At 43.5% G+C, this 19938-nt stretch overlaps 1 protein-coding gene across 1 annotated transcript in view; it reads right to left on the bottom strand.

The window, feature by feature from the left end:
- Window positions 1-2288: 2288 nt before the first annotated feature.
- ATG10 (autophagy related 10) overlaps window positions 2289-19938 on the bottom strand; it is a 760473-nt gene continuing 742823 nt past the window's right edge. The window contains exons 7-8 of the mRNA XM_078677772.1: window positions 6586-6707; window positions 2289-5009 (exon numbers count right to left, since the gene is read on the bottom strand). Of these exons, the coding sequence (XP_078533898.1) occupies window positions 6590-6707 (118 nt within the window). The 3' untranslated portion in view covers window positions 2289-5009; window positions 6586-6589. The remainder of the gene's footprint in view (window positions 5010-6585; window positions 6708-19938) is intronic.

Raw genomic sequence — 19938 nt, 5'->3', positions numbered from 1 at the left:
ATTTTGGAAGAAGTGGTCCCGTGCCCCAGTCGTCTACATACAAATCATTGGGGATAATTGTGTAGTGCGAGCCAGTATCCACCATTAAGTTTACAAGTTTGTCATTGATGGTAAATGGTGCTTTGGGTCTATTTTTCCTTTTCAGTTCCTCACCAGAACCATCACCATCCAACCCCACTATTAAAATGTTATCATCCGCATCACACACACTAACGTTATCCTCTACACAAGCTACAGATGCACGACTCTTGCTCGTACAATCTCTCGCATAATGTCCTAACTTCCCACACTTAAGACATTCCTGCTTAGCAGCAAAACAAAATTTGGAGTCAGAAGTGTGACCAGAACTACCACACCTATTACACAGTTTTGAATTGTAAACTCTAAGAGGGTTTTGAGGTTTAGCAGAAACAAATTTTTTTAAGAACTTTTTGTTCTTGACAACAGCAACATCGCTTTGATCCTCATCACACTGAAGTCTGTCTGGTGAGTCATGCACAGCTACTTCATTTACATCACTATTGACTGATCTCCTCTCCAGTTCCTTCATCCAGCCCTCAGACTGTTCGACTATTTTGCTAAGTCAATTGCCGTTTGCAGACTCGGATTTTTGGCTGCCCACAAACGTTCTTGGATTTTTTTGTTATTGCACTGGACAATAAGTTGGTCTCTGATAAGATCATCAGTCATATTCCCAAACTTACACTTGACTGAGAGCTCCCGAAGTCTTGAAACAAAGTCATCAATAGACTCACCAACTTTTTGGCTTTTCGTGTAAAATTTATACCTATTCATGACTAGGTTTTCTTCTTTAGAATACCTAATCTCGAGGCGTGAAACTGCTTCCTTATATTCATCTAAAGGAGCTTGCGACCCAGCTGGTAGAACCTGAGGTAAGAACTTGAAAACACGCTGCCCCTCTTTCCCTAGAGAGCTTAATAAAAGTGCTTTTTTCCGCTTGGCTGAGAACTCTTGCGCATCAAGTGCGTCTAGGTAATTCTCGAACATGGGAAACCAGTCCTCCCAAGATATACCAGGTTGTCCCGGGTTAGGAAGGAAGCTGGGTGGAAATACTACCGAACAGTTTTGGGAAGTATTCTGCACCGACATGTCAATTACACTTTAGGTTGTAAATAGTCACACAATAGATGAGCTTCTGGATAAATATTGGTCACTACTGGAGGATGTACTACTGAATGATTAATAGGAGAACAGTACTACTTCAGTGCAATACGCGAAAAGACGTGCGTATCGTCAATGAGTCCAAATACTTTATCACAAGTTGCTGTGAGACACACAAACAGCGTGTGTATCGCTGATGCAGGCTTCGTGCGCCACTTTAGGATAATAGACAAAAATGTGCGTATCGTTGATAACACGTAATCCTTACCAAAAGTAGTAGTTGTCAGACACACAAGTAGCGTGTGTGTCACTGAGGCAGGCTTCACACGTAGCGTTATCCGGAGTTAGTTGTTCTGTGTGGAGTAGGCTGCAGGAGCTCTAGAAACCTCAGAAAACATCTGCAAACCAAAAAAACCAAAGACTGTTGCTATGGAAACCGATCGGCGTGGTTAAATTGCTGGAGGCTGATTTGGCGTGAAAGAAAGCTGTGATGATCAGAATGGCCTCCCTTGTGACGTAAGTACGCAGCCGAACATGGATTGGATAATACCAGACTTCTCCTGTGATGTAGGGACGTAGCTGAACACAGATTGGCCAGAACTACGTGAACAAACGTTGTACGTCAGCAAATTACAAAGGAATTGCGTTGCATGAGACGATTGGAGAACTGGGAAGCGTCACCAGTACCTCCACCAACTCTCTTGAACGTTCCAAGACGTCATCAAAGATACGGAGGAGAGCAGCGAGGACGGAACGGTTGGAGCAAAAGCCACCATTGAGTACAACTCAGATGCGTCGAAACTTCCAAGCAAAGCAGGTAAAATAGCTCACAACAGTCAAGCTTAAATTAGTTCAGGGAGTGTGACCATTTAAATAACATGTCCGTCAGAAGGAATAGTGTAGCAATGAACTAAATTCCTTCGCTGGGATTACGAATGTACCCATCCGCACTAAATTTCTTCACGCAGACAAGGAAAGTTGAAAGTCAATAATACGCCTCACCTCTTGAACGATACTCACAACGAATATTCCAATGAGAGGTGGTGATAAGATGTCAGCCTTAGTTTTGTCCGTTCTTGTCAATATCCGCAAAATAAGTGAAGACATGCGCTGAGTTCAGGACATCGTCGCCAAAAAGTTGTAGTAAACACATTGGTAGGCGAGAGCAGAGTATTGAAACAAGTCCTTTATTAGGATATGGAGTAAGACAAGAACAGACTGTTCTCTCCAGCAATAACCAGTCAACTGCCACAGAAAAGAATAGAGAAGCATAAGATAACAAAGAACACTGTAAAGAAAGCATTCCTAACATTAGACATTCTAGCAACAAGTTCTAGAAAGACTAGAGCGTTAACAAAGTATTAACAATGTACTACATGATACTGCACACTTGCCAAAACTAACACATGTGACATGTCCAGTCAGTCATGGCTTTTAATTCTTCCAGCAGCATGCTGAATTGGGAGATCTGCAGTTGTCCTTTTTACATGAGCTGATGGCTTCACAGCTAGAACTGGAGGTGTCCCGTCACACATGACCGTTTAGGCTGCGCTACTGAAGGCTACACTACTTCAATGTTTGTGAACTTTATTTTAAGGATAATCAGCAATTAAGGGAGTGGGCAGAAGCAGGTGCAGCATTTTAATGCGTGATTGTTCTTAAAAATCAGCAACCCTAAAAGCCCATCGCCTGTAGCGATAAAATGTGCATGGGGCCAGGACATGCAGGCCTGCTCAGGCCCACGACCCAGAGCAGAATAATGAAGGGACATGTCCTCGACCTCAACGTAGCTCCTAGACATCCACAAGACAGCACTGGCACATCTCCACCTTCTTAAGGGTGCTACACAAAGGTTACAGTAGAGAGAAACACTGCCCGGTTCCAGCAGTTTTGTGCAGATGCTTAAATTACAGTGCACCTCTCTCCTCCACTTCCCTTTCCCCTCTACCCCAACGTAACACCACCTGCCTCTGGGCTCTGTAAGCTCACCACAGTGCTTCTACGTGCAGTCCTTACTGGGGTCGTGCAAATGTAGAGACAGGACAAAAACGCACCTTAGAAGCTAGTAATTTAAGAACCCAGAACACGTGCATAGTCAGCTCAATCACTGTGCAAGGAGGAAGCAGGCCAATGACCCAGTCTCCAGCACAACTGGGAAGGCCGCTGAAGGTCAGGGATGTTTCACAATACCTCACATGCAGAATGGCAACTCACTCATTGCCAGGGGCGCAATGTCCATTGGGCTCAAAGGGCTTCAGCCCCCCCCTCCTCCTTCCCCCCCATCATGTGGATCAGCCGGGGCTGAGACAGTTTTCCCGGGCACACAAAAAAACCGCACCTGAGTACGTCACAGATCTTTAAAAGACCATTTACTTGCTAAGGAGGCTTTGTTGTTTTTTCACCTCTTCTTAGAGCCCCTGCATCTCCACTCTAACTATCACTGGAAGAATCAGGCCCCCCAAAAATGTTTGTAGCCCCCCAAAATGTGGCTCGAGTTGCGTCTCTACTCATTGCCACCGTGTGTCACACGATATCCACGCCGTTGGCACGGTCACCCGTTCAGCAACCCATAATATAAGGTGGAAAGAAAGACAAGCTGGAAACCACTGCACTCAGTGAGTTTCCAGCTCCTCTTTTGAGACTTTGGTCGGTTGATGTCCATTAAGAGGTGTGAGATCAGCTCAGGATATAAGCCACGGCCTCAACAAGTTCTTTTTTTTTTTTTTAAGAGGAAAGAGGTTGGTAGGAAGAGGGTACACAAGTGTCTCTGAGCAGCATCGGCTGCCTGTAGGGGGAATCAGAGCGTCGACCCTCTGCCTCTAAGCTGGTATATTACAGCTTTTATATGAAAACAAACGATCTAACAGATTGTTTGTTTGCATATAAATGCTGTACTGTAAGGTTGGCAGCAGAGGAGGGCTCCACTACCTGTTTTGCGCATGTGTCTGACAGGAGCTGTTACAGCCCAGCCTAACAGGTACACAAAACATATCTGACATGCTGCACTAGCGTCACACAGTTGCCGCATGTCAGGTAAGGGAGCTTCAGGGCTTGTCAATCATACGCCCTCTTACCCAGTCAGAATCTAGAATAGAGAAAAAGGTCTACCTCGGTATCTTCAACCCTATTCTATCTTACGATTGGGTGGAAGCTCGTGGGTCTGCCTCCGGCTGCTGCAGAGAGATGGGATTATAGGACGGTGCGGGCCTGCCTCAGGTAAGTTTCTCTGAATTAAAGTCTAAGTGTATTTGTTTTTCTGTGTGCTAGGGATTGCATGCGTATGTATGTATGGAATGTATTTGTGTGCGTGACTGAAACTGTGTGTGTAGGTATGCATGTCTGCTTGTGTGTCAAGTAAATGTCTGTCCCGGGGAATGGCGTACCCAACGCACAGTGCTGGATCTAGTTGTTGGGCCTTACCACTTTCAAAGTGCACCAGCTGCCACTGCCTCTGAGGCCGTCCTCGGCACAAGGCCTCGCCCCTGTCAAGGCTCCGTCCCCTCCTCACATGGTGAAATATTTTTTTAGTTGACAGGTCTGCGCCTGTCTTTTGTAAACAGAGCCAGCTGCTCGCGGTCTATTTTATTTAACTTGTTCAGTTGACTGTGACATCCATTTGCACGATAGTTTCCAGTGGGAACAAGGTGATTTTATCAGAATGCGTTGGTCTATCATTATATGCATGACCCTTGGCAAGTCTGTGTGTGCCGGCCAGCAGAAATGATTCTTTCTGAAGAGTACAGACATTTTGTTTCAAAGTGAAACAGTTTCTAGAGCACACACAGGTCGACCCATGACGCCGGAAGCACTGATGTTGGCAGCAGTCCATTGTAGTCGAGGCTGTGGTCACAGCAGAGATGATCAACCACAGTGATCACTTCATGTACCTAAAGGGAAAATATAACCACAAAATTGATATGAAGAAAGCAAAAAAAAATCTAAATACAATCATAGTACATCAAGGAAAAACTTGTTATTTAGAATACAGTACTACCCTCTTTATCCATGTAGCGAAATGGATTGCTAAGTTGTGGTCAGAAGTGCTAGAGTCGTTAAGGGAGTTATGGCTGAGCTCTCACAAGTGCAAAAACAAGAATTGATGGACGGAATGTTGCACAATGGCAAAACATTCACCCCCAGTCACAGATCTGGGTTTAATCCATCGTTATTGTGCTCACCACACCACCCCAGTTCAGACATGACCATATGCAAATCAGTCTTGACCCTGTGCCTCAGGGGAACAGTCCAGCCCGAACTGCCAAGCCATGTCTTCCCTGGACCGGAATCAAGCATCCTAGGACCGGTTTCTGACTATCAGCCGTCATCAGCCAGGATAGCTTGATTCCAGTGGCATGGAGAGCACGGGACTCACGTCGGAGCATTCTGTCCATCAACTGTTGTTTTTGCATTTGCCACCCCGAGTGGGGATGGGTATGCTCAGACGTGAGTCCCGTGCTCTCCATGCCACTGGAATCAAGCTATCCAGGCTGATGAGGGCTGATAGCCCGAAACCGGTCCTTGGATGATTGTTTCCAGTCCAGGGAAGACCTAGCTTGGCAGTTCGGGCTGGACTGTTCCCATGGGGCACAGGGTCAAGACTGATTTGCATATGGCTGGGTTCAAACTGGAATGGCATGGTGAGCAAAAAAACGATGGATTTAGGCCCAGATCTCTGTACTGAGGTGAATGTATGACATTGTTCTGCATTCTGTCCATCACCTGTTGTTTTTGCATGAGCTCTCACAAGGCCTAAACTATTACACTTCTATCAGGTAACCTTGTTTCTTTAAGACATGCCAGGCTCCCCATTGGCAGCTTGGTACAGGCAGCAAGACTTTCCTCAGAGAAAAATGTATGTGGTACATGTGCAACTACATCATATTAAACAACAGAGTACAGTATTAATTATTTTTACTAGTATTAAGCTCAGCCTATGGTAAATAGTCTAGGCTACATTTCAATTCATCAACATTTTGCTCACCGTGCCAGGACAGACTGGGGCCCACCATATGCAAATAAGTCTTGACGGACAGTGCAGCTCATAGTGGTAGGCCATGTCCCCTCTGGACGTAAGTAAGCACATTTGTGTTCCAGCTTTGTCAGCCATAAACTGCTTTTTTTTTAAGGGTGCACCTACACTATTATGCATAAAGATGTTTACACTGGCATAGTGAGCAAAAATGCAATGAACTGGAATAAGGTCGAGGGTAATTACCAGGGGCTGATGCTAATGCAAACATTCTAACCCATCACTTTTCGTACTTAGCAAGAAAGATAAAAGTGTTAGACTAATTTAATATCCCTAGGCCATTTATCTGCAAAATATTGATAAAACAAGAGTTTATCTATACCAAAGCTTTGCCACTCCTACTGCTAATCTCATATTAAAACTCAGTTTGTGTTTTCGTATTCATGAAAGTCATTAATAAATCTACAGTTTTATATAAATTGATGTATTCATACCACTTTAAGTCTCCCCGGAACATTTTTCATGGTCGGATATAGCCAGGGCGTAGCTCACAGGTAGGTTTATCCCCACAACAGGTCCTACTATACTCAGCCACGAGGTGATGTAGTTTACATATCTAAAAAAAAGGTAGACAGTGCGAAGTGTTACTAACTGAGAGGGATTTTTCGATTAGCAAACACTGGGCTCAGTCAGTTTGGTGCCACATAGCTACCTTCCCTACTTAAGAAAAACTAAATGTTCTTTGCATAGCTTTAAATACATATGAAATACGATGTTCTCAAATCCCCGTTTACAGTTCTGTTGTTTGAGCTCAAATGCTCTAAAAATAAATCTACGATATTCACAACCATTCATAGATTGGTCCACCAATGGGCAAAGAATTCTATTGAAATGTTACCATCACTGCAGTTCTCGCTACCCCTGCACTAAAAACCACCTTCAATGCTTTCAGCTGCCCGAGCACATCCCCAAGGAAATGTCAGCACATCTTCCCACTCTTAGCGAACCGTGGTGGCCAGTGAGGCTGGAACAATTTTCAGAGCAGAGGTGCTGCCATCAATGTTACGTCACTCAAGTCACAGGGTCTGTGAAACATCAAAGCGCTATATGAAGGACTAGAGTAGCAAATGCGCCAAGTACAGTCAGCAGGAGTAGGAAGAGTTGTAGTATCTGTCCAATGGTGCATGTTGAAGCACACAGTCCCACATATCTGAGTAAAACATGGGGTTGTAGGGTACTGCCATCAACAGTCAGCATATTTTCAACTGAAATGACCTTTTAATCTGCATCAGGCATGCTGTGTTACTGCTAAACCTACATGGCACACAAACTACTCTTGCAAAAAATTGATATCTGTGCATATTTATCACAGACCTCTAGTGCCTTGATTTCTTTTGATCCTTTAAAAAATCTTTGTTTGCATCACACTGCAGTTAGGAAAAACACAACATATGCCTCATGTTCTCTTTACTTGTTGCTGCTATATTTCGAAATTTTCGCATACGTTCAGTTAAAAATCTTTCAAGTTTTTGTATGTTAGAAAAAAAAATTTATACTGTATTTTATCGATTTCAAGCACATTAAAAAGAACATACAGTGCGAGTTCACAGTGCTATTCACGACAGTTACAAATCAAAGTCAGTGAGAGACAAACATTATACAGTTTCTCAAGCGGGAACATCTACCATCCCAACAACAATCAAAGCAGTTTGTGTATGGAACCAAGACTCCAAGTCGGTCAGACAAGGAAGCAACATTACACGCTTGGTCGTCAGAAAATGGTCATGAGTATTAACCCTGTACACAACCAACCACCTGGTTCAGAACTACTCTAGGAGCTTGAATCACTGTCATCCTGCAACATACCCATCAATTGAGTCCACACATTATTGATCAGCTGCCCCTTCCCATGTACGCTACATTCTCATGTGGTGGTCTTCTACCACTCTCCATTCCAATAGGTCTCAGAACCAAAGATCCAGCAGTAGGACTCTCGTGCCATCCACCCAATGGCCTCCCGTCGCTTTGCCAATAATAGGGCCAACTGGGCAAGTCTGTAAGGGATTTTACACCCCTTGGGTGGGGACAGTACTACTAAAAAGAAGGCTAGCAGCTATGCGCGGTACTACTTGCCCCAAATAATCCTGTACCTTCACGCATTTCCCTGCTAGGTGTATGAGAGTGGCACCAATCTCGCCACAGCGCGCACACTTAGCTCCTTTAGTGGGATGCATGTTAGAAAACATTTGACATAATGTAGCCGTCTCTTTTCACATTCTCTGTACCACATGATGATTATTATTTAGTTGCTAAAATCCACTCATTTTGCAGTAAGCGAAGGGGAAATAAACACCAATCTCCATTTTAAATAACAGAATAAGCAGCAATTTGTCACAAAACATTGCCTCACAATTGACCTCTGTCACTGAATGCACAATAAAAGCAAAACTGAATGGCCTCTTTATCAATTAAACAAACATTTATAAAGCACAAGATTCACCGGTGAGGGTCTCAAGGCGCTGGAGTTCCTAGATGCTGCGTGGTGATTTGTTCATTGAAGCAGCCTGGTCTTGAGACCTTTCCTCAATTGTTTTTAAAAATAAAAATATTGTCATTATTTTTTTCCGTTTAAACATCAACAAATTTCAACTGAAGTCGCATGGTACCACAGAATGCCATAATAGAGAAGAGCATCAATCCAATGATGCCATCTAATTGTCTTCATCTTTAGCCAGAAACACTTCAAGTGTATTATTATGCATTTCCCCCCTTCTCTTTTTCACAAAGTCTGACTTTGCCGTCCGCAACATTCACAGTAAGAGTTCCCCTCTATATCATTTGCACTCCCTTGTGGATTATATTTCACAAGGAACATATCTGGTCTATATCCACTGTTACATCCATCCCATACTAATTCCTCCTCTTGCCCCATACCTTGTGGAATTTTTTCGGGCACCCCATCGTCTTGTATGTGACCCTCTCTGCAACCATGTACATGTCCATGCCTGCTCTCCATTCTTGGTTTGTTGCCGTTGTCGTATCTCCCCACCGTCTCGCAATATCCCTTTTCGCCACCATTCGTCCTAATGTGCTAAATATCAGTTGTGATCTATCTATATCATTCGGGATTCCCAATATTCGAAATTTAGGGTCTGGTGGGATATCCGGCTGCAATATTTTATTAAGTTCCATTATGACAGCCTTCCAGTATATCCGTATATGTGCACACCCCCAAATGGTAGGATAGAAGTTTCCCTCCTCCCGTCTACATCGGTGGCACATTGGGTCCGGTGCACGCCCTAGCTTATGTAGTCTGGCCCGGTCGTAATAGTCAAATGAAGTCAGAGGAACCTATTAAGCACACATATCACAATGGGATCTCATGGCGCTAGCGAAGACTCCACGAAGACTGATGATCGGTCCAAGAGTCCATGACTCTCCAGATTGGTGGTAAGCTGCTTATTGACCAAGGACTCAAGTACATTTCCAAAATATGGAAGCAGAGAGATTGGACGGTAGTTGCTAGGTTCTTTAGGATCAGCAGAGGTTTTTTTTTCAGAATTGACTTAACTTGTGCTACTTTCCATCTAACGGGGACCATTGTTTATGCTAATGACATATTGAATAAGTCCGTGAGTTTACCGGTGAGCAAAGGAGCAATAGTTGAAATAAGCGGGGTGAAAGCGGGTCTACTGGGGGAAGCCGATTTAATCTTAGCCAGAGCGGTTGCGACTTCATCTCAAGAAAACGCTGTGAACTCCAGTAAAGGAGGAAAGGTGGAGTCAAGGTTAGTGACTGGATTATTATCAGGATTTTTTATATAGTGGTGTGAAAAGGACCTATAAATTGATTTAATATATTCATCAAAAAAAGTTGGCAGAGTGTCAACCCATTCTTGCAAAGATGTATTATCAGGCTGGTCAGAAAGAGGAGTAGTAAACTCCTTTAATATTTTGAAAAGCTCATTGTTGGAATTGGCAGCTTTGTTAATCCTAATAATAAGATACAACTTTTGGCAAGTCTGATGTTATCTAAGTAGCCTCAATGGATCTGTTTATATTTTTGACGATCTTCACTGGTCTTAGTTTTTCTCCATTTACGCTCAGCATTCCTACTAGACAGTTTTTTTTAGCTTTCAGTGCTTCTGTGACCATGGTGATACCCCAGGCTTGATCTTGACCCTTGACAGAGGTGCCACGGTGTTCAGGGCCAATGTGATTGCGCCCTCAAAGGTTGTTACTGCATGATCAATATTCTTGGTGTGGGTTAGAGACAGGGGGTTAAAATGAGCCGAAAAGGTCGCTGAAGTGACTTTACAACAAGGCCTTCTCCAAGTGGGTTCACTACTGGGATAGTTTTTTGTGGAGCCTATTTGCAAGGAGAATTTTAGCAGGTTATGGTCAGAGCAGAGTGTGGGGGGAACTCAACTCTAACATTGGTTGAGTTGGTAAACAAAAGATCAAGAGTATGGCCAGCCAGGTGAGTGGGTCCCACCACCATCTCGACTAGTCCCAATGTGTTCAGATTTGTCACCAGTTGACTTGTGTTGGGGTCTGATAGCAGCTCCGCATGGTAATTAAAATCTCCAAAGAGGAGAAAATTATCAGCAGCTAATACATGTGGGGCAATTATCTCAAGTAGATGGTTTATAAAATTAGTTTTCTTGCATTGAGGTCTGTACACTAGGTCACCTCTCCAAGTTCCTTTTGATTGGGTTTCAATTTTGAAAATATACATTTCGGAAGTTTCTGTGGTAGAGGTAGCTAATGTGGTGATTTCTAGTCCCGCCCTGGTGGCTACTGCGATACTTCCTCCTCTTTTGGCATTTCTGTCTAATCTACTTAGATGATATTCTGGAGGAAACGCAGTTGCTATGTCAGGCGAGGCATATTCATGGAGCCAAGTTTCAGTAATGAAACAGATATCTGGCTTTTCTAGGTCAAGAAGGCTCCATATTTCCAATATGTGCTTTGGGATCAACCGGGCATTAAAATAAAGCCCTTTTAGTTGTTTAGGGGTCTCAGTGATGTCTCTGACATTTTTTAATTGAGGTGCAGGCAAAGGAATTGACTTATGGAGGATGGTTTCAATGTCTACTTTGGGAGTGGCAGTATACACAAAAGTATCTAAGAGGCATTTGGGTACAGAGGTATTAAAGGGGTTATTTAAAAATTTAAGCTCTTGGCTTTAGTAAAGTTTTAAAATATCTGCACTGGGCAAGGTTTTATTACCTGTCATTTCAGAGAAAAGGAACAGGGGTTCTGGCGGCTGGTGGCAGTCTGGCATGGACGGGCGCAGAAGGGCTTGCCTTTGGCAAATCGTTGCAGCAAGATTTGTATAATCTAAGCAATCAACCCACCTCAGCAAACGAAAAAACTTTGGATAGGTCGTATGTGATATTTTGTATTGGATAAAGCGGAGAAGGGATTTGATTGCAACCTCCCTGGGATGTATCAGGGCTGCCACCCAGTCTACATACGTCCTTTTCTCGTGTGACCCTCAATTTGCCGAGTCTGTCTGGAGCATTGTTGTTTAGAGTCTTATACGTGGCGGATACTGCGTTTGTCATAAGCTGTTCTTGGAATAATCTCCTCTCTAGTGTTCTTTCCTCAATTGTTGGAGCGATGAGGCGGTCCTAAGATGCAGGCTAAGGTTGTGCCAAGGTTTGGCCGCCAGGTGTGTGAAAGAGAGCCCTCTGCTGTTGGCCTGGCACATCCGAGGGGTGTCTGCAAGAAAGAGGGGGGCAGATCGTAGGTCTGGTTGGTTGGTGGAAGGTCATGTGTTTGTTGATGTGTTCTGGTCCTTCGTTGTGCAGCACTTTGTATGCATGAGCCAACATCTTGAACTGGCATCTGTTCTGGATTGGGAGCCACTGTAGCCTCTTGAGGTGGGGTGTGATGTGGGTCCGTCTGGGGAGGGCAATGATGAGTCTTGCCACTGAGTTTTGTATTGTCTATAGACTCTTCAGGAGGCGTGTGGTGATTGATATGTAGTGTGTCCCATAGTCCAGTCAGCTGGTGATGAGGGTCTGCATGACGTTCCTTCTGGCGTTGACTATGAGCCACAAGAAGATCTTGCAGAGCATGCATAGCGTGTGGACGTAGGCAGATTAGACTGTGTCTACCGATTTCTTTATAGATATCTTGCTGTCCAAGACGATGTGGAGGTTGCGGGCATGGTCTGTCGGGATGGGCCAAGTTCAACAGGTGTTGAACGTTCTCTCTTAACTCCTGCAAGGTTATTTTGGGGGTGCTGCAGTACTCACGCACCCCTGATTCCAACACCCCTGTTGTTGGCTCTCTCCCAACACTCACACATAGCTGGAAACATGTTGCTTTATCCACAGGGTAATCAAGTCCAAGAAAGTAGACTAACTTGTTGAAGTATTATCCATCTCCATCCTCCGCTAGACAGCTCACAGGCCCAACCTGCAACAGTCTACTCTTGCTATTTATTCCGAATACAACTGTTTTCTCACTCATTGTTATGTTCAGTCCTTTCTTCACCCAGTGTTCAGGCTTGAATACTGTTAATACATCTCATACCTTGTTTCTTGGGATCAGGTATAAAATTGATACCATTTTCTTCCTTCCTTTATAGTCTCCTCTGCCTCTCCTTTTCATCTTAACGTATATTTTTATTATTTTTATTGATTTTTCATAAATATAAGAATACCAGCCAAAAAAGAACATTTACACATCCATTTTACTTTCTCTTAAACCCCATTAGCATAAATAGCAACATGGAGATCCAGAATTCCCAGAATTAGGCTTGCTAAGATGGGAGGCCGTTCCTTTGCCCATCTGGGTCCCAAACTTTGGAACACTCTTCCTGTGACCCTAAAAACGGAGACTAACCTTTTCCGTTTTCGCAAGGGACTTAAAACCTGGCTTTTCCAACAATAATTTTGTAGCCTCCCTCAGCAACTTCTGCATACATACTGCTCTTCTTTAGTCTATCCCTAGCGCCGGGAAACCCACTGCGGGTAGCTGTGCGCATTATAAGTTTAAATAAATAAATAAATAAATAAAAATCAATGTCAAGTATTGGAAAATCACAGACAATGTTAATAAGGGATTACCATATTCCTCAGACATTTCTGGTGACTCCTTCTGTAGAATTTTAAGTACTGGTTGCCACATATTGTCAAAGTATTTTAGTTGTCTTTGGTAAAATTAGTCGCGTTTGATCAGCGTTATGTGGCAGAGGCATGCCCAGACATGGGTCCCTTGCTCACTTTGCCACTGGAGTCAAGCTAGCCTGGCTGATGAGGGCTGTTAGCCCGAAACCGGTCCCAGCATGCTTGTTTCCAGTCCAGGGAAGACATGGCTTGGCAGTTCGGGTGGGACTGTTCCCATGACACATAGGTTCAAGACTGAGTTTCATATAGCTGTGTCTGAACTGGGGTGGCAAAGTGAGTTAAAGAACGATGATGGATTCAACCGAGATCTGTGACTGGGGGGGAGTGTCTGAAAAGTTTCAGCGCTCAGTCCATCATCTCCTTCTGTTTGCAGGGCATCCTACCCACCAGCCCTCTAATGAGAGAGGTGGGATTTTCCATCTAGTGAACATAACTGCCATTGCTGCCAGTAAGCGAAATTTGTGACATAAGTACTCCCCATAAGCATAAGGTTATGCTTATGGGGAGGGCCTCTAGGAGACCCTTCCATAAAATTTTCCTTTGTGGGCAGGAAAAGCTAGCACGTGTTTCCTCCTTTCCCTACCTGGGTCTCACCTTTGATGACAATGGTAGCTGGGGCCCTCAAGTTATAAATAGAGCATCAATGTTGGCTAGGACATCTGCTGCCCTCCAAGGGTTTTCAAAAAAACTGGGGGGTAGGCCATTTGCAGCTATCAGCAAAATATATAAAGCTAAATGCATTTCAGTTGCATCATATGGTGGCTCAGTGTGGGGGTATAGGGGTACGGAACCCATACAGACAATGGAAAATAAATTTTTCCGATCTGTTTTGGGCGTCCCCCAGTCAACCTCGACCTACTCAGTTCACATGGAATTGGGGGAAGGCTACATTTCAGATCTCATTAGAACAGCTCCTTTAGTTGCTTGGATGAGGTTGTGGCTGAACCCAGAAATTCCTCTTAATCACGCCATACTGAGGGACTGCATGAAACTAGATAACGCACATAGGATTAGGTGGTTGATGTACATCAAGGAAAACTTTTTGAAGCTAGGGAGGCCTGAATTTTATACTGCCACTGATTCTCTAACGCTAAAAGATATAGTCTACATTAAAACTGGAATGAAGGAGCTCCTAACCTTGGAGAGGGAAGAAATTGAGTTGAAGAAACCCTGTGTCAGGGCCAGTATATTGTTGGCTATACCCAATGGTCCTGACAATTATCTTAATGTGGTGACCCACCCTTACCACAGGTTTATCTTAACTCGTTTTCGATTTAATTTGATTCATTTTAGCTTGGGGTTTTATCCTGTTTGGAGTAGCCCTGAAAAGGCACCACCATGTTCTTGTGATCATTTTTCCGAGCAAAGTACCATGCACTTTATAATGTTTTGTAGCCACTATAATGAAGCTCGGAAAATGTTTCTTGTACCTATACTCAAGGAGGCAGGATTTATTTTGGTTAGACCTGCTCTTATTTACTTACAAATGCTACAAACTCCCAGGATTATGTTTTATGTGGCTAGTTTCCTGGTGAGAGCTATTAGAAGCAGGAATATTAGACTTAAAAATGTGCCTACTTGCCCTTGTAGTACAGATTAACATTTTAGCTAGTATGTTGACCTTTTGGGTCAGCATTCCTAGAACCGAAGTAACATGGTTAGTAGTTGCCTGTTTTAACTATTTTTCATGGGACACCCTGAGCATATTTTCTAATATTTCTTAGTATTTTTGCACTTTTGCACTTTAGCACTATGCACTTTCTACCAGCGAGGCTGATTTTAATATGTAATATTGTGTATGCTGGTCTCATTAATTCGTTGCTGGTTCCTTTTAAACTTTTCATTTTTAAACTGCTTCTTAAATGTTTTTAATGTATGTGTTATTGTTTTATACATTTGTCATTGTCTTTGTATGATATTAAGTTATCGCAATAAAGTATTTGACTGACTGACATAAGTATTCCATATTCTTTCATGATAATCTCCATAAATGGCCTCTCAAATCCAATGGAGCCATCTCATATTTTTACGGAACCATATAAGCCAGCACATTTTTTAATTTTGCCAATACCTCTTCCCAGAAGTATTGTCATTTGGGACATGCCCTGCAGATGTGTAGTTAATCCCTATCCATACTGTTCATGATCTGCAGTTGTTTCATCAAGCCTATAAGTTTGTCAATGCTAGTTCCCACTCCAACTTCAGTTGTATCAAATCGTGTATACATTGCTTATCTTCACCTACAGCTATATATTTACCTCAAACTACTGCTGGAAAGGCATCCCATAAGATATCCCACCAGATAGTTCCCTCATCATTAATTACAAAGCATTTCTGGAGCTATTATTTGAATTAGGTCGTGCAAATCAGATCTCTTATGGGATTGGTATCAAACTTTTATCAGCCCCTAGATTTATGGCCTGATTTAGATTTCAGCAGACGAGTTACTCTGTCACAAAATATAAATCCTATAATATCCTCTGAGATTTATATTTCAGCGGATGGGACATCCATCACTGTTGTGATGGAGTAACCATCCACTAAAATCTAAATCAGGCTCTTAGTTATTGCCAGTAATGTATATTAGTTCAAAATCTACAGTTGTGTGTCCCACGAAAGAATGACTTATCTAGTACCAAAAGAATCTCAGAGTTGGAACTTTGTACATGTGAAAAAGTAGACCCTATATAGAGAGTAGAACCTTCACCCCCACATAGGTTTACAAGCAAACACTCAAATAACTATCTATTTGATTTTTGCCTTCAGTGCTAACACTAGGGTAAATAACCTAACCATAACATTTCTCCTTCTACACGATCTGTAACTGATCTAAAATTATGAATAGAAATGTCTCTTGATTGGCGTTAGATGCATAAGGTGTAAATAATATCACCATCATTCCACCAAGATGCCCTTTAATGATCATTTAATATCCCTTTTTAGGTTTCTCTTGCGCTGTGTTTGTGAAATCTCTTGTATTTAACATATCTTAAAAGGGGGCTCTCATCAGTTCCCATTGCAAAATTACTATGTTCATTTGCTTTTGTGTGGAACTTTTTTTTGTTAGTTTCCCCTGGCTGCACGCCTTTACGATACTTCTACTAAAGCTGTTCCCACTGTTAAAGTGCCATTCATTGTCAAGATAAGATCTCTTCCCACGGAAAAGGCAGACAGCTTCTAACAGCATGTTGGAAATTGTTTGCTTTTTATTATTTAGTTGTCAGTCAGTCAGTCAGTCAAAAAGGCTTTATTAACGGTTAAAAACCATAAAAGCAGAGAATACATATATCAATAAAACCGACCTTTAGACAACATTTCAGGGAGCACATAATTAGACAACGCTCAAAATACAGTATATCAATAAATAAGGCTTAAAATAAGAGGTAAGAGTAAACCATTCACAAATTTCCTAGTGGGTTACAGGAGAGTACTAGCACAGTTATAGCAGCTTTCTCATTTGATTTTAGCTCTTCTCGTACACCACATAGAAAACAGGTATCTGGAGGTCGCAAACACAGTCAAAGGAGAAGAGTCGTATTTCAATAATCTGAATACTTCCCTAAAATCCCTGAAACTCCTGAAATTGCATAGCTGGAAGATCCATTTGGATCTAGCCTTAGCGTACAGAGGGCAGAAGAGCAGAACGTTCAGATCCGTCTCTTCCACGATTTTACACCCTGGGCAAAGGCTAGGTACATTATGGGCCATTGACCACTTATTTGTCACTGCTCTCAGTGGGAGAGATCCGTGTCTAAATTGGACATATAATTTCTTCGCCAGTGGGGGCTGGATATCGTCCATAAATTTCTCAAAGTGATAAGTATCCTTGACTTTCGAGAAAGGCGCTGGTCAGCTTACTCAAAGATGATTTTAATACCATCTGATCCAATCGATATTGTTTAAGTGCTTTGGCCAGCGACCTCCTAGGGGTCAAGGCAGAAGATTGTTCCGGGGATAGCCACAAGTCTTCCTTCCCCAGAGCTTTGCATAGGTGTTTAACATGCTTTAGCCAAGGGATTTTTCCCACACCCCTTAAAGTCTGTAAGTGCCTCCCTATAGCTTAGGAGCTCAGGTGTAGACCAAAGACTCCTCTAATACAATACAGGGCGATTTGGGATAACCCCCTGTATGGGGGCCAGACCCAAGTCAAGCCGTAACGGGATCAAGGGTGTGCTTTGTGCTAAGTAGGCGCCTGGTAAAGCTATTCTCAGTAATAGAGAGCGAGGAGGCGTTGGCATGGCCCCAAAGCTCTACACCACAGAGCGCCCCACCTCTCGCCTGGGCTTTATAGATTTCCACTGGAGGTCCCAAGATTTTAGATGAACACTCGTTTTGGACCTTTCAATTACCGCCCGCGGCTTGGGCCAACTTCATGTTTGCCTTGGCTATGTGGGACCCCCAATCCATCTTGTCATTCAGTGTTACCCCCAAGTATTGGAAAGTGGTTACTCTTTCAAGCACCGTAACATCCAGATGTGGAGGCTCCAGGTTTCTGATTTTACAGAAAGAGCAGAAAGCCTCCAATGTTCGCTGTATACCCATGGGGAGTTTTGATAACAAGAGGGTATCATCAGCGAAAATCAGGGCTGGTATCTTTCGAGCTGCTAGACTGGGAGAGTCTAAGTCCCGCACGCCCAATAGGTGTTTAATCAAGTCATTGAGGAACAGGGAAAAGAGCGTGGGGGCTAACACGCACCCCTGCCTCACGCCCTTTTCCACCGGAAAAGTGTCCGAAAGCTCCCTATTCCTCCCGAACCTCACCCTTGCAAAAGTGCCCTGGTGTAAGCGTTTGAATAGTAGGCTGGGGCACCCATCTCTAACAATAACGCCCATTATTTAGTTGTGTAAAGCAGATGCTTTAGCCTAAGAACGTTTGTGGCATTTCATATTCATGCCTCAGTACCTTTCTTTGCACTTCGTAGGCATTATCGGATTGATTTTTTCAACTTAATTTATTTGGTCATTATAATCAAATTCTAAATGTTAAAATAAACATTGGATGTTAAAAATATGCAAGATCTATGCTATGTTTTACTACTGAACAGGCAGCCACAAGTGCAGGTACCTTGCAGACAACAGGGTCATGATTTGAATGGTGCAGCAGGTGCAGTGGCACCAAGCCCAAAAGTTGTCAGAACTCCTCTAAACACATAATATTGCTATATATGACTACTAAACAGGAAGTCACAATTGCAGCTACCTTGTAGTTAAAAGGTACTTATGGTGCAGTAGGTGAAATAGCACCGGGGCCAAAATCTCTATGGACCCCCACTAAACCCAGATTATTGCTAAAATGCAAAACTAAACAGGCAGTCACAAGGTCAGTTACCTTGCAGACAACAGGGTCATCATTTCAATGGTGCATCAGGTGCAGTGGCACCGTGCACAAAAGTTGTCATAACTCCTCTAAACACCTAATATTGCTATATTTTACTGCTATACAGGCAGTCACAGTTGCAGTTACCCTGCAGTTGATTTAAATGGTGCAGCAGCTGCAGTGACACTTGGGCCAATTGTTGTCATAACGCCACTAAACACCAAATACCAAATATTGCTATATTTTACTACTAAACAGGCAATCACGAAGATGGCGGCCGGCTAGGAGGTCCGGTCGGGAGTTCCACACTTGTCGTCGAAAAACCGAACTGAAAGCATGACCTAAATCCTATCCTGTCCGGTCTTACTATGAGTTACGATCTGTTGTAACTAAACACATCCTAAAAAAAAAAAGCGGAGCATTGGAAATAGCCCCGAACGAAGAACGAGAAAAGCACTTACGAATGGCGTTGCCTCAGCGTTGATCCAGCTCCGACAGTGTTGTCGGGGACTAGCGGGGTATCGAAGCGGTAGAACAGAGGCTCCATTCCTGATCGGATCCCGACCCTTAACTCTTCAGGGCTAATCGGCGACCAGGTTAGACGCCACAACGGACGCCCCACACAGATGGGCGGCTGCCTCAGGTGCACAGCGCAACTGCCGGAGAGCGCAGGGGAGAGTGAGTTTTCACTTCCGGGGCAAAGACGGCAGCGACAACCGCAGCAGCGGCAGCAGTAACAAGGAAGACTGCTTAAAGTTTGGAGAATACCTGCTGGCTCGTCAAAGACACAGAAGGAAAGATTTCCGGGGGAATCAAGGGAGCGCTAGCAGACAGGAGCACCGGGAGTTCCACAGGAGAGGAGGCACTCCGTCTCTGATTGACAATTGGCGTCTCTACCCTGAGGGAAACCAGATCGAATTACGGAGGCGGGGGAGTGAGAGCAACACGAGAAGCAAAGAAAGAAAGACGGAATTTAGCTCCCACTGCGACCACATAAACCAGGTACGAGGGGCTGAAAACAACCAGGGAAGGATTGCTCTAGATTTAATTGAAGGGTGCAAGGAGGGGGAACAGCGGGCTGAACAAAAAACAGACTTTAAAAAAGATAGCTGCTTAGGGGGCAGTGGACCAGGAGTGCTTGACCTTTTTTCAAAGATAAAAAGTAGGGCAGAGGGAAAGGACCAGATAAGTACATCAAAACTTAAGGAAGGTGGTGGAGTGGTATCAAGCTACTGCCTTAGAAATAGGCAATTCACAACGCAAAGTTTTGCACAGCCGTCCAAACAGGTAACCCTGCCTCTACAAAAAAAGAACAAAAAAGGTACTGCCAACAGAGAACGTCAACCCAAACCAAAAACAGACAAAACAGGGCCCCCTTCGGAGCATAAA

The sequence above is a fragment of the Lissotriton helveticus genome, chromosome 2_1 (genome assembly GCF_964261635.1).
Source record: "Lissotriton helveticus chromosome 2_1, aLisHel1.1, whole genome shotgun sequence".
Classification (NCBI taxonomy): Eukaryota; Metazoa; Chordata; class Amphibia; order Caudata; family Salamandridae; genus Lissotriton; species Lissotriton helveticus.
The sequence above is the reverse complement of the archived record's forward strand: the minus strand, read 5'-3'. Positions and strand labels throughout refer to the sequence as shown.